At 30.8% G+C, this 16,155-nt stretch overlaps 1 protein-coding gene across 3 annotated transcripts in view; it reads right to left on the bottom strand.

Moving 5' to 3' along the window:
* Positions 1 to 744: 744 nt before the first annotated feature.
* Positions 745 to 16,155, bottom strand: part of LOC139510616 (uncharacterized) — a 44,535-nt gene continuing 29,124 nt past the window's right edge. For 2 of the 3 annotated variants that reach the window (XM_071297165.1, XM_071297164.1), the window contains exons 2-4: positions 13,480 to 13,624; positions 10,750 to 10,894; positions 1,322 to 1,401 (exon numbers count right to left, since the gene is read on the bottom strand). In XM_071297165.1, coding sequence (XP_071153266.1) covers positions 1,356 to 1,401; positions 10,750 to 10,894; positions 13,480 to 13,624 — 336 coding nt within the window. In that variant the 3' untranslated portion in view covers positions 1,322 to 1,355. Of the gene's footprint in view, positions 1,402 to 10,749; positions 10,895 to 13,479; positions 13,625 to 16,155 lie in introns of all 3 variants that reach the window. The other variant, XM_071297166.1, reaches the window with a different exon arrangement.

Below are 16,155 nucleotides of genomic sequence, written 5' to 3'. Positions count from 1 at the left end.
CAATTTTACCAGTTGTTTTCATGATAGGGGTTATGTTCCTTTTCGTATCTTTTATGGTTGTATGATTCTAAACCCTTAACGGGAGTGGATTTGTCTTGATTTTCATATGATGAAGACATAATCTTTCTATTGATTTAATTGATTTCTGAAGCTGGAATGTAAGTAACTGCTAGTTGTCCTTTGTTAATTTATTAATCATTGTCACTTTGCTTAATTACTTATGTTACTTAGTCTAACATCGGACTCATATTTCTTTCAATCGGAATTTTACTGTGCGTATGGTTGTGTGTTTGTTTATTCTATATTGGCTAGGTATATAAGGGAGGTTGAGATCTCACTTAACATGTTTACCCTGACGCATTCTTTGCACCTGTCTTAAGTCAGTAGACTCTGATCTTTGTTAAACTTGCATGTTGTTTTGGTTTTTTTAATTCTGGTTTACTCATATGTTTTGGATTTTAGTGAATTGTCCATTTTCGCTGAACTAGTTTATATTTTTCTATGGACTAGTTGAATCCCGCCTCTCGGTGCATGATTATATTCGCTGTGTAGAAGACCCATTTTTGGGTGGTCTTGGGCTGTTTTCTGCTCTTTGGTCGGTTGTTGTCTCATTGACAAATTCCTCGTTTTCCTTCCCAATCTCTGTTTTTAAATTTCATACTTTGATGAGTTTTACGTTGTCATGTTTCATACAGTTCTAGACGATAACTCTGGACACAATAAACAATATTTGAACAACAAAACTTGTGTTATTTGAACTTTATTTCAAAAGAAGTATTTTTCATGAAACCATACAGCATAAATATTATTTATGTATCAATTCAAAAATAGTTCCTTATTTATTTGAATCAAGATTGACAACTCAATTATTTTGCCTTCAATAAGCATTATTGCTTTTTTATATTTATATGTCTGTACCGTTGCTTTTAATATGTATTCATTGTTTAGGCATACATTACTGTACTAGAAAAACAGTTGTATGCATAATAAGTACATGCACCATATATAGACTAAATGTGAGATAAACCAGAATTACAAACATAGTTAGTTAATTTAAGAAAACTGTCATTAACATGATAAAGAAAAATTTATCAAAAATAGTTAAAGAAAAATTTGATAGAATGAGTATTGTATTGAGTAACCCGACTTTAAACAGTTTTTCATACTTTGAAAGTGAGTTTTTATTAGACATAAATGTTAGACAACAGTGTAATTATCTACAAATTTACATGTAAATGATTTTGATATGTTTTTACCTTTTTATCAAAGCATAATTTCAAGATTTATACACGAAAATGTTTTTGATATCAATATTCATGAATACGATTCTGTATTATTTTCTTTTTTTTTTGCTTTTATTCTTCATCTGTTAGTCCTCTTGGAAATGCTTCTCTTTTTCGTCTGGAAATAAAAATAAACTCATGTTAGACACATTTACAGATAAACACAAACTAAATAAGATAGTGTTTCTGGGATTCGTGTTGCTTATTCTTTAGTTTTCTATGTTGTGTCATGTGTACTATTGTTTGCCTGTTTGTCTGTTTGTCTTTTTTCATTTTTAGCCATGGCTTTGTCAGTTTATTTTCGATTTATGAGTTTGACTGTCCCTCTTTTTTTTAAAGAAGAACATTGTGACCATATTCTCACCATTTTTTTCCTAAATTACATGCCTGTACCACGTTGGAATATAACCAGAATAAAAAAAAAACAATAGTCCGAGCTTATTTTATGACTAAAACTTTGAGAGTCGTAACGATCAATTCGAGGACTCTGATTTGTATAAGATTACTAAGACATCCTTTTATATTCACCAATAAAGATTATTCTTTCAAAGTAATACATATTTCTTTCCCTATCCAATATACCCTCATTTTCCAGTAGCAAACAAAGTTCCAATGACGGCCTTTTTTACAGGACATTCTTATTGTATCATATTTTATTTGTCTCATCCTCAATATGCATGCAATATCTACCACAATATTTTAGCAATCAACAATCAATCATTCAAAATAAACATACAAAACAATTAAATAGTTAATGGTTATCCCAAAAGACAAGAAAACACTGTAGCTCTGAATAATTGATAACAGATTCTGTGAAATAGCTTTAATTACGAGCACATAAATCATAATCGCCGTTTTAACATTACATTGTTAGGGATTTCACGGTACATACCCACAATTTAAGGTTGAAACAATGACAATATTTGAACACTAAATGTTATAACAGGAAAATATAACACTTTAAAAATTAAGTAAAATATTCTGCTTATTTAAATTAGAACTACGTCTTAAATTAAATAGTCATTGAAGTTAAAAATAAAAGCAACACTCCGATGCACTTTTCTAGATTTACATTCATCAGAAATGCTTAAAGCCGAAAACTTGAAAGCCAAGGATGTATAAACCGAAACAGTTTAAGAGCTTTAAGTTTGTGTCCTTTTTTACCATTAGGTCGATGCACCTACTGGTGGACGTTTTGTCATCGACATTATACTGCCCAGTAATCAGCATCCATGTGTTGACCTTGACACAGAACTGTCGTTATACTCAAAATTATTTTTCATAAATGTTAAAGATAATTCGAAACACTTAACCCAGCCATAAACGACATAGCAAAATTTTGCACAACTGGTTATAATTTGCGTTGCTCAATGTTTTTCATCCTCGTAATTGGTTTGAACTTCCAACTGTTTGTATTAGCCACTGTTTTATCCTTTTGAGACGAAACAATTGTCTTACTAGAAACTGATATATTTGATGATATAAAATAAGATTTTCACAGGTATAGCCAAAATTGATGAGCAAATATTTGTGTAACACATAAATTTTAAAGTTATTTAGATTAATTGAATAAATCCTGTCTTAATATCTAATAATGAATTTGAGGCATCCCTGACTTACTGTTAAGTATTGAGTTAATTGATGAAAACTGCCCTTTTTTTTTATAAATTCTACATGTAGAGGTGTAATACCACCAAATCATGGTACGTCACATCCGGTTGCATACGAAAGTAGGTCTAAAAAAGTATTCCCTTGAATTTGACAGTTGTAGAAAATTAACCCTGCATTTGAATGCACTTAAATTTTTCTGAGTCATGAACATGTATGTTGGGTGTCTGAAAGCATCATTCTTTTTTTATTTGATGGTCTTATAAAATATTTTGGAAAGTGAAGGTTACATAGTTACCAAAGCAGGTAACCAGTAAATAACAGTGTAAAAATTGGGTTGTTTACTTCCGGTGTTGGTTACTTTCTTATATGCAATGAAATGTAGTGTGAAATTTTCACTGTAGCACTGAAAAGGATTAAACTTTACTCATGCAAAGTATTTCTTTGGTTGAAATAAAGGTAAATACTGTACATTTTTTTTTAAAGTGCCAATTGAACAAAGACTAATAGGGGAAAATCAATGGTGGTATTACACCTATTTAGGGAAACTACACATGCACTGGTGACCTTATTGTACTTTCATTTTTAAAAATTATTACTAAACTAGTTCATACGTTGTAAAAATGGACTATTCGGAATGGATTGAGACACAGAAAGCACGTTTGAGGAAAAATTGTCTTGAAATGGGGGTTTACGGGTGTTTGCTAAGTCAAATGGGTGGACAGACAAAGCTGTATTCAGTGTATAGTGTTAGGTTTCCTTGGGACAGAAAAAAGAACATTGTATGGTCACAGATTTGCATACATGTTGCACACTGAGAAATTTGATGTGTCTCATCTATGTTATCAGAAGAGATGCATCAATCCTGAGCACTTGTCTTTCGAGCCGCCTCAAATCAACCAAGACCGCCACGTTTGTCGTGGTACACACCCAACAAGGTGTCGAAAACACAAACCCTACCAAGACTGTTTGATTTAAAATGGTAAAACAATAATGGTTTTAAAGAGAAGTCTTATTTTTTCTTCATATGATATAATTTATGAAATACACTTTTGAATCCAGATACATATATTACATTGAGACCTTTCTTATAGCTTGCCATGCTAATCCCCATTTTACGTGAGCCTCTGTGTCAAATTTTAAATCACCCTTACAGTTTTGTTTATACAACATGTGATTTTTTCATTTCAGTGTTAACCATGATCTGACGAGCATTCTGTTGAAAAATCTTATATGTGAATTGGTCTGCAGATGACACTTTAGCATTGAGGTATGTATCAACTTATGTCATGTTTTCTTTTTGTTTTGGCCGCAAAAGTTTACAATTTGCCATTGTGCGGTCTGTATTTTGCACCGACAAAACATCATTTAAACACTTGCCTTGGATTTATACACATCAGAATCCAGTCTCACATACTTAAATTTTATAATTCTTACCAAATTTTTTTTTTTACCAGCATTCAAAGGGACATAACCCTTTTTTAAACCATTTTGAGGTATTTTTTATCACTCTTTCTCCTCATTTTCTAATGTAAAATACAAGAAAGTGGACTTTTTTTTTGTTAATCTATTAGAAATATACTGCAATAAGTAAATGAAGTGACTTTCATATCAGTAACAATAAATTATTGACTGAAAGGGAACCGTTATTTGTCACACTTGGGGAACAGACCAAAAACTCAAGTTACACATAAGGGCTTATAGAAACTTCGGTGGAGACTGTTGACATTTATAAAGACAGTTCTTTCAGCTAAAACACTTTAATTATTGATTTAACATTGCATTTCTTTCATTTTTTTGGGAAAATAATTACATTTGTTTTATTTTTTAGGCAAAAGATATCAAGTTTTGATGAAAAAGAAGGAAGAAGGAAAAATGGACCAAAACAGACCAAAACAGACCTTCAAATGAACTCTAAAAGGTGCAATAAAATTGTATATCATCTTAAAGTTGTCTTTTGTATCCTATTTAATTGTTTGAATGCTTAGATCATGAGTATATGATCAGATATGAGTCAACACTGCATTTTATAATGATACACTGAAATTAGGAATTTTCGAAGAAATTAGACTGAAATCGCCGTAGGATATGGCCTTACATTATAGTGATTTTCTCTGAAACTATAGATCTGACTGAGACAAAACTTGGCAGTTATGCTTGAAATAACTTGCAATTGGAGGGAAAAAAATTACATTAAGTTTATTTGACATTTAGGTGTTCTTTAGGTGTAGTTCCACCAAATCATGGCACGTCACATCCGGTTGCATACGAAAGTAGGTCTAAAAAAGTATTCCCTTGAACTTGACAGTTGTAGAAAATTAACCCTGCATTTCAATGCACTTAAATTTTTCTGAGTCATAAACATGTATGTTGGGTGTCTGAAAGCATTATTCTTTTTTTATTTGATGGTCTTATAAAATATTTTGGAAAGTTAAGGTTACATAGTTACCAAAGCAGGTAACCAGTAAATAACAGTGTAAAAATTGGGTTGTTTACTTCCGGTGTTGGTTACTTTCTTATATGCAGTGAAATGTAGTGTGAAATTTTCACTGTAGCACTGGAAAGGATTAAACTTTATTCATGCAAAGTATTTCTTTGGTTGAAATAAAGGTAAATACTGTACAATTTTTTTAAAAGTGCCAATTTAACAAAGACTAATAGGGGAAAATCAATGGTGGTATTACACCTAGAATGTCAAAATTCAGTATCCATTAACTTGAATAAAAAAATCCATTGGTAAAATAATGAAAACAACAAATCCATGTACAGAAACTAGTCCATCTCTTAAATAACAGTTGTAAATGATCAATTATAAATAAGCAATTTTTTTTTTAATTTATTTATTTTTCGCCCCCGATGTCTGGAAAATCATAGATGTGTACATATGTCAAAATTGAAAGGTTTGAACTATACCACGGTCAATTTTGTTGAGTTTTCTAGACACAAACATATCAAAACATCAATCTCAAATCTTCAAAAATATTGTATCGATTAGGCATTTAGTACCTTATTTGAATTTTTAAGAAGGATAAATATCGAGTACTACAGCCATAAACACGTTAATACATAGCCTGTGACATAATGCAAACACAATTACTTGGGGTGCGCATTCACAAATATCTTTATGGGGAGATTGATAAGTGCTAATTTTTAGAAATACATATTTTGATATGTCTCAACTGTGAAGCCAATTAATTGTTAACATTGATATATTTAGGAAAAGACTTTATTTATGTTATTGAAAATTTTGTTCCATTAAGTTTCATATTATATATACCTCATTGATGTTGTTACTACCTTTAAATAATTTTAAAACGGAATTAAAAAAAAAAACTAAAATCATATCTCATTGCACAAAAATAATGTTGAACATGCATGTGTTGTAGATATATCATATGAAAATGTTGATTCACTTTTGTTTTTAGTTAATCCATGCATTTATACTCAAATCATTGGATATATCAAATATATTTTTTAATGAAAATGTATTTCATCAAATTGAGAAACATTATATAATTCCGATAAATACTACATATAATACAATATGTATATAGCAGTCGAAATACAAAAAAAAACAATGAATTTACCAGTAAAAGACAACTGACTGATATAGCCACAGTTGACGTTTTCTTTTGAGAATAGTGTGAACTATTTTAATCGATGACGAGAAATAGTTGTTTAACAATTTGCAAACGATCACAAACACAAGCACAAAGAAAAAATAGTTTATTTACAAATGTATTTGTATCACGTTTTTTAATATTTACCAGAACTTCAGAGATGCAACTCTTCCAGGATTCAAATTTGAACATGCTGATACATTTTTCATCACCTAAAGTATGATTTAGCTTTCAATTACTATACAAAAAAGTAAAATAACAAAAATACCGAACTCCGAGGAACATTTAAAACGGAAAGTCCCTAATCAAATGGCAAAATCAAAAGCTCAAACATATCAAACGAATGGATAACAACTGTCATATTTTATTGATATGGTTAATTGCTTTTGTTCATGAGATATCATAAACATGGTCACAATTATAAATTGACTTTTCGAGTCTTACAAAAAACTACGGTTTTTCAAAAAAGAAAAAGTCAAGTCAAATACCGAGCTTCTTGACTTAAAAAAAGGGGAAACTCTATAAAAATTCCAAAATTTAGTGAAAAACAACTAACATATATATTGTACTTGGTAAAGGCAATTCCAGCAGAAAAATAACCACGGGATATACAAACTATATGTAAGCTATATTTGGCAAAACCATTCGGAATTTTGGGTCCTTAAACCTCTTCAACTTTATTTGGACTTTAACTTACTTATTTTGTGCATCACTGATGAGTTTTTTATTGTACGAAACGCGCGTCGGACCTACAACATTTTAATCCTGGTATTAGATATATGAGATTTTTGAAAGTCATAAATTTCAAACATTTCTTTCTTTCTCATAAACTATATCAATTATTAGATATAATTTGAAATAATTGAGTTATAGCATAGAAAGGGGCAATTAAAAGAAAGTCATAATGGAAAAAAATAATACATGTGTTCTTGAAGACTGTACATTGACCTGTAAATTCCTTTGTCTAGTTTTACAGTTATGTTGTATTGACATTCTTATTACTGCGAATAGGTGTAATTATATTTACTTTGCTTTCATCTCTTATTACATTTCTATTTTTCATATAATTCCATCTAAACCATTATTACTAAACGTGTAAATTGATCATAATGTCCTATCATAGGACGCGTCAAAGACATACCACTGAGAATAACGAAGACGCATATAGATCTTCATCCTCACAACCCCTATGACAAGCTTTATAATCATAAATATAATCGACTATTATTGAATGTAAATCATAAGCCAGACTGTTTGTTTTTTCTGTTTTTCTGTAGTATGCAAAACATTGAAAAGATGTCACTATGATGGAATCGTTCAAATTGATATTGAAAAGTTGGTGTCTGCACTCATATTTACATTAAATTGTTTTTCTTTCCCACGGATAGTACTGACATTTCGGTTTTATATATGAGTCTAAAAAGTTTCGCACCTTTGCTGTGTTATATCGTATAGATTAATGTTAAGGAATGAGTATGAATAATGCCAAAACATTTGTAACAACTTACAGAATAAAATGTGATAAACACCAGTTATGATTTGTAACATTTTATCGCCGAATATGTCTAGTTCAGCAATTGAACTGTAGTAGGCGTCTGGTTGAAGATGTGAGATGTGCAAATAGTCTGGCACGTTGCATCATACTGAAGGCGTAAGATCCAATGAATATAAGCCTTAAATAGCCATTGCAATACTAGAGCTTTATAAGTGATCCGTTAGAAGCTAAATATCTGACAATTGTGTTTGTAGAAAAGCTACAACCGTTGTCGTTATTCTAACTAGACCCATCAAAGATACCAGGCTTATATTTTGTTTTACACCATTCTCGTTTCATCTACAAAATTCTCATCAATGACACTTCAATAAGAATATGTGAAAAGGCTAGATAGAACAGAATTAAAAAAGCATTGAGGACCAAAAATTTATAAAGGTTTTGCCAAAAACAGCTAAGGTTATCTAATGCTGGTTTATTTTTTCCCCGGGAAATGTCTGTACCAAGTAAGATAATAGTAAATTTACAAATCCAAATATAAAATTCTTTCTCAGTGTCTACTTTTACAAAGTGGTATTCGACCTTGTTTAAAGTTCCATGAGTAAATTAAATTTGTTGTCCCCTATTCTTTCACTGTCGAACCACTGTCGAACATGAACTTATTTTGACCTTTTGGCGACAGAGAAAAATGTGTAATGGTAGAAACACTTTGTACCAACCTTCCATTGCTATTACATTAATTTATAATAATGTTATGACAACCATCAACAGTTATTTGTTCTTTTATACATAAATATAGCAAAATTACATTTTCATTACGGATTAAGTAATAACAATGGCATTTATATATAAATCAGTATCATGATGAGAGAAATTTGAATGTTGAAATCAATACTGTTTTAAAAATTTGATACAAAAATGGTTTAACACTAAGCGTTATTCTGATGGTAAATGTACTTTGAATAATCAGGAATTTTCATAAGATTGTGCAGAAATTTATTACAGTGAACCAGCTGATTTTGAATAGCTAAAATATGAACAAAAGTAATTGTTCATTTTTTGTCCTAGTGACTAGTGACCTTTGTAACCTCTCTATCTTGTTTTGTATATAGAAACAAATTCATAACAGTGTGGTCGACGGTAAAACGTTTGTTATGAATTGAACTGTAAAATTTACCTATAACTTGTTTTTCATTGGCGATGATTTTATGCTCACTCAGCGCATCAGAGGCCTTCTAGTGAGGATTTAAATAAACACTTGTTAAACATTTCGATACATTAAATTAAACTTTCCTTTCACAAAGCTTTTAACCAATTAGTTTTAAATAATTTTTATACCATCACTTACAACAGTTTCATTTTTATGTAAATAATGTTTATAGCTGATATCATTAAGTAATAAAAAAAAATAAGCGTTTCCATATCTTATTCTTGTGATTTATTCTTTTGTTGAAGAATGAATATTGCTCCAATTTATTTCCTATCATAAAATATACGAAGTCGTCCATAACTATGTATTACTCAATTTATTTCACTTGACTAGGCGGAGTGTAACCGGTTTGCTCATAATAAACCAGTCCATCTATAGATAGGTGTTTTAGGATAAACTCATCAATGAAGTGTCCAGTCATTGTTTTGTAAATTCCTTTGAAGACACTGATAGGTAATTCGAAATCCGTAATAATTATAACGGCAATCATACTTATCACACACATCTTCAAATAGACTGTCCCTATGCAAATTAAAACGTATGCTCCGCCCGATCAGTTGAAATAACATTGGTAATAAGTTGGATCGATTTAAAAAAAATAAGTTGATATAAAAAAAGAAGTGGTATGATTGCCAATTAGACAACCCTTGAATTTCTTTTGCCAAGAGTTTTTCACAAGTATAGTAGTGAACAGAACAGTTCCAGTTTCCTTTACACCAAATTATACATTTTGCGTATGCATGAAATAATGTAAATGCAAATTTCAGAAGGTTTGATCCAAATACCTTTTTTACTATCCGATAACTTGCAAGAACAACGAAAAAGACAAAGCAGAAGTACATTTTGTCTATATGTTTTGATTTTGCTCAACTTTTGAAAGTTGATCATGCATTCGTTCTAAAATAAAATTTCAGACCAGATACAAGTTAAAAAGGTGACAGAATTCGACAACCGCAATTGATAAATCCCTATAACGTCCGAAAAAAGATAATTATCCGGAAACACATGCATTATAATTTTTACAGCCAGTTAAAAAAAATATTTCTCGTGCAATATCATATTAATTGATTATCAAAACATGACAAACACACCAGTGAAGATTTTTTTTTTTAAGTTTTCGATATTATAAATCAAAACGTAAAGGTTATTCCTGATTAGTTGTTCGAATTATTTTATTTAGGCGTGCAGAACCTTTGGTGACCCCACAGTTTAAATTTCTATCGTAGTTACGTCGTGAACAGTGGTCGTTACAGACAAACGTTCACCTAATCTGTCCCAGTCAATGGATTAATTTAATGCGCCAATCAATGGCCACAGCTACACTGTTATGAATTTCATTCTATCATAACAGCTTTTGTTATTGTTCTCTCGGTACCAATGTTGGGCAGTGGATTTATAAGAATATCGTGCAATATATTGTTGATAAAACAAAAAACAACGACGAGGAACCTAAAAAAAACTTATAAAAAACCTGACCTTTTGTGATACAGCAACTATATACAGTTCTGTGTATTAGTTCTTAATCCATCACATTACCTGTAACATCTATATAATCCAGGTATAGTGCTTTCTACACATAATTTATGCAGTAAGTCAATTGATTGTTCATCTGAAGCACTTTCTTGTTGTGTTTGTTGACCCTCTATCACTGGAAACATGTCTATACTTTTGTCGCCATTTCCTGCAAAAACTACGATTTCTAAATACATATATTGGTGATAAAAAGATAAAATCAATTTCAAAACAAACAATAATTTTATGCTTGGATTAAATTACAGATAAAAGCAAAACAATAATGTTAATTAAATCACTGGCCTTTTGAATGATAGAGAGAAAAAAAACACAGGTGTCCTAAAGTGCCCCTTAGAGGAATGCAGATCCTGCTCCACGTATGAATAAACCAACTATTTATTTGAAAAAACTTACAGACGTCAGAAGTACCGGTTTTAAAGAATTAAGACGATAACATAACAATTTCAATTCGTATGTTTAATTTGTGTACGAAAGGACGAATAAAATGAAGAATAAAGTCGATTTGTTTCATCAGATATTGTATCTGTTAGTGGTAATTGGTATTGAGTGTTCAGTAATAACATTGCAACTCTTGATAAATGATATGGTATTACCAGTTTAACAAATGTAACTTTGGTGTTTTCTTTCAATTCTCGTGGGTTTAAGATTTTTCTGTAGTAAATATGTTCATTAATTACAGAGGTTTTACTACAAGTTTTCAGATCAATTTGACCAGCATTTCAGGTGATATAAGGACAAAATTAAAAGATATTTGATATTGGCACTAATATGATGATTAAGGTATCATTCCATCAACTTTTAGTGTCTGCAATGAACTCTTTTGAGCTAACTAAAGCTCTCTCAGTGTTAAGTGCAGAGCAGATAAACGAATGATATCGACACTGGTATTTTTGTCTGCTGTCAACAGCTTAGAGAGGGTTTTTTCAATTTTTAGAAACAGTTAAAGTAATTCGACAATTTAAAAACCATTAAAATTTTCTGTTAGATCTATTCTATACATGCTTAATTGCTTCTAAATAAATAACGTCAATGCTCTTAGTTGGAATCGTTGCATAATGTAGTGCCAATGCACATACAAATGTATATACGTGAACATTGTGGTTCACAGTTTGATCTTTTAACATTAGGAAACAGGAGAGGAAATTTTCTTATTTTTTCTAGATTCAGTTAATTTTTTGTTCAATTTGGTTTGGTGCATTCCAAAAATAGAATCCTCATCAAGCTATTTGAATCTGTAAAAGATCCTTTCCTGCTGTATGAAGTTATACCAAATTGTAATAGTTTTAATCTATACTCTGCTGTAGACGGGATAAAATGTATGTCTGTAATTTAGGTGTTATATTGCCAATAAATCTTTGTTTATGTATTTTACGATAAATAAACTGTCGTGTTGAAATCTGCTGCATTCTGGAAGAATACATCTAAATGTCAGTCATTGGCAGAATATAGTTTGAGTTTGATTAAGGTTGTGATAAAGGTTTAATGCATTTGGCTTGCAAATATTTTTCCGAACTTTCTCTAGCAAATCTGAGTATTTTTAGGTACTAGTATTTATTCTCTCTCCTAGGATTAAACTATTACCTTAAGAACGATTTTTGTCTATATGAGATCTAGTTTTAATGTTTTAATGACCGTAACCGATAAAACATGAAAAGTATGCTGAACATGAGACTTGGGACTTCTTTTGTTGTTGTAATAACTTTAAATTGTACTTTTTCTTAAACTTAGATAGTGTTTTAAACGTTACAAAAAAATGCAAAACAAGTGAGTTTTATTTTACCGTAAGGCATGAAATCTAGTCATTAGAAGTCATCTTTTGAAAATAAATTAAACTACATTTTTTAATGCTCAATTTGTGTATTCAGCGCGCGGATAAGTGGTAAACAAACAGGTTTGTGTTACTTTATAACATGTCAAGCTCGTTTCTTTGGTATGAAAATATTTTCCTATATAACAATTCATCTTTTAATATAACAAATTTCCAGCTTTCGATAAACCTAACATCAATAGGTCGGTTTGATGACGTTGAGAACCTTGTCGGTATTTTCCTTATTTAAATCTTCATGCTTTTATGTTCTATGAAATTTAACGTTAGATAATAACATGTAGTAATCTGTGTTACATCTAAACAGTCAATACTATGGACTACTTCGTTTATATGATAAATACACCTATCTTTTGTTAAAGACTGTGTTTTGACCTTCATATTTTTGGTTTTCAGTTTGGTTGCAGTCAACATACAACCGGCAATTCGCGTATTTAAAATTAAAAATAAAAATATAAAGGAAGAGTTTTAGAATCAAAATACATACAACACTGTGAAGCATCATTGGCACAAAGCAAACGCCTATAAAGCGTTTGACGAAGGAAATCATTGTTTGAGAAAATTTAAAAAAAAAAATGATGCCTTGTTCTTAAAGTGATGTCACGACACAAAAGTCAAATAAGGATTTAAGATCAGTTGTGGGTGTATCATTTAGATTTTTTTTTATTCTAGATAGTTTACAATAATGGGAGAAGTTGAACATTTTAAATCAAACTACATCGGGGACGTGCATTGTTTCATATTTCTATGTTCATCAATGGTTGGACATTGCCTTCTCCTTTCCACCGCTAATGGTATTCATTCATTATAATTTAACATCTTTTATTGCAAATTTTTCTGTACCTAACCAAAACACTATTGTTCACCAAGGAATTCAAAAATTAGTCAAATAAGTTCTGATTTCTTACCAAGCTGCCATGACGAAGGGAACCGTTGGTCTAACCGTTTTCCAAATCTACCCTGCGGTCGCCATTGTGGAGCACCATTTCCTGTTGCTATGGTGACAAGAAACACGACGGAGAAAATTGTTATTATTTCTGCTAGTTTCATTACCTGAAAAATAAGAAACAGTATCATACTTGTGTTGAAAGATTTTTTTAACGATACGAAATATGCATTGGACTTGCATTGTTGCTCCAATTTCAAACGCTAAAAGTCAAACAAAGAAACTACTTGCTGTAACTACTTTGATTGCGTTTTGAATGCAATTCATATTTGCAATTCCTAACACCATATGCTGTCACCGATTATTTAATACTTGTTTTGGATTTTGAATTGTTCAAACAAATAGGTACAAACGATTTAAAAGGCCAGCAAACTGTATCGAATATCTGGTAAGAACTTCACCGATACGCATTTTGACATATCTTGTTTTTGCAAACTCCCACAATATTTTGAAATACGAAAATTAAAACCAAAAATAAAGAAGTAATTGAAGATAAAAAAAATCCCACACAAATAGATAAATTCACATATATATTGGAAGGCTCAAAACAGACGTAAAATCTAACATAATCAAACACGTTATTCCAAATCGGTAATTAAAGTTGTCTTTTGGAAGGGGATTTTTTCTAAATACCCCATAAGGACCTTTTTGCTGGTAAAGCGCTGATTATCGGATACTCTTCAAATGTTTGCAAAGATTTTCCCTAAAAAAAGTGCACATTTGATGAGTTCAGTAATAAAAATAATTTGAATATGGACCCATTTTAAAGATGGACGTGTGCAGATAGTCCATATCGATAATGCGGGGGCATTGGATTTCCGAGCTAAATATTTCAGGTTCTTTCCTTTGACGTTTTGATAACAAAAACTCTTGTCTAAAGTGGTCTTGGTAGACTACAAAATGTATTAATATGTTATTCACTCTATTGTGATGCTCAAAATTTAAAAAGATAGAATTTGTATTCAATGATTTAAATGAACAATATCCGATGTGAAAGTTCAGGTAAAGGACTATTTGAGCCGTAATACATTGTAGAAATTTTTGTTTAAGTGAAATTACTTCAGATATGCATTTTGAAGTTGTAATACTTCTCCTGTGAACACAACTTTAAACTTGACAATTTCGTTTGAGATCAAGAATTTTGATTTTTCCCCCATCTCAAAACCAGATTACTAAAGCTACGACAATGATAAAATAATGGATTAGTTATTTTGAACACAAAATAATGGACAGCAACAACATAAACTTAGATAATTTCAATAATAATGTCAAATATTATAGGAGTTTTCCTAAAATTACAGTAATCCGCTCAAATGCTTTAAAAAATAGATTAAGATAATATTACAAACGGAAATAAGTTGAGTGTCCCTTTGGTATATTTCGTCCCTCTTTTTGGTTCATACAAGTAACAGCATTAAATGCGTTACATAATAGCTAATACAACACACGTGATGTGTACGTTTTGATTGGCATTTCTGTGTCAAAACCATAAGATGTGATGACGCCTTCAAATATACCAACAACAATCTCCGTATTGTCGAACTAACGTGAAAACGAGCACACAAGATGTCCATGTGAAAGTAGTTTCAGATAATGGCTACACTTATATCAATTAAAGACTAAAATATATATATATAGAAAAATGTTTTATATGTACCAATAAGACAACACTCCATCAAAGTCATAATGATCTTACATAAAAGATAACAATGATATGTTAAAGTACGGCCTTCAATAGAAAAAAAAGACAAACAAGAGTCCACATAACAATTCATAGAAAAATAAAAACTGAGCAACACAAAACCCATGAAAAAACACTAGAGTAAAATAACAAAAATACCGAAACCAATGAATACAGAAACAGAGGGTTCTTTTGTCAAATGGCAAAATCAAAAGCTCGGACACATAAAACGAATGTAAATCAACTGTCATATTCCTGAATTGTAAACAACAGGGTAAGCAGATCCTGCTCTACATGCGGCAACTGTTTATATGTTCATGGTATGCCAAACTTTGGTTAGAAATATTTCAAGTATAGCTTAGTGTTTGTAACTCATGTACTTTGGTAAGGTAAATGCTTGTTCAATGGTTCAAAAGGCCCTTCCACTGTTACTTCGGTATAATACAACTTTTAGTGTTGATAATTTTGGATATTCACCTTTTCTACGGGCAGTAATTGTATATTCTATTCCAATATCAGTTTAACACAATGGTCGCCATATTTAGAATTAAGGTACTCAATACGTCACATAGAACGCGATAAAATGCGTCATTGACATAAACAAAGTGTCAATTGACGTGAATTTTTAATTATTTTATTTTGATAATCACGTTTTATAACATGAAAATATCAAAAACACTTATCTGATTAATGAAATACAGATCAGTGATGATCAATTAATATAGCATTATTTTTAGATACGAACATGAACCACGAACACGACATTTGTTTTTCATTTATCATTTTGTACATAAATAAGACCGTTAGTTTTCTCGTTTGGATTGTTTAAATTTGTCATTTCCGAGACTTTTGTAGCAGTATGGTAAAGAGAGAGGCGAACGAAACATTTTCCGGAAAGTGTTGTTTAACTATTTAGCAGTCGTAAACAAATGAAGTCTACGATTGAAAAATAGTGCG

This window comes from Mytilus edulis, chromosome 2 (genome assembly GCF_963676685.1).
Source record: "Mytilus edulis chromosome 2, xbMytEdul2.2, whole genome shotgun sequence".
Classification (NCBI taxonomy): domain Eukaryota; kingdom Metazoa; phylum Mollusca; class Bivalvia; order Mytilida; family Mytilidae; genus Mytilus; species Mytilus edulis.
Note: the sequence above shows the minus strand (reverse complement) of the source record. Positions and strands in the feature narration are given on the sequence as shown.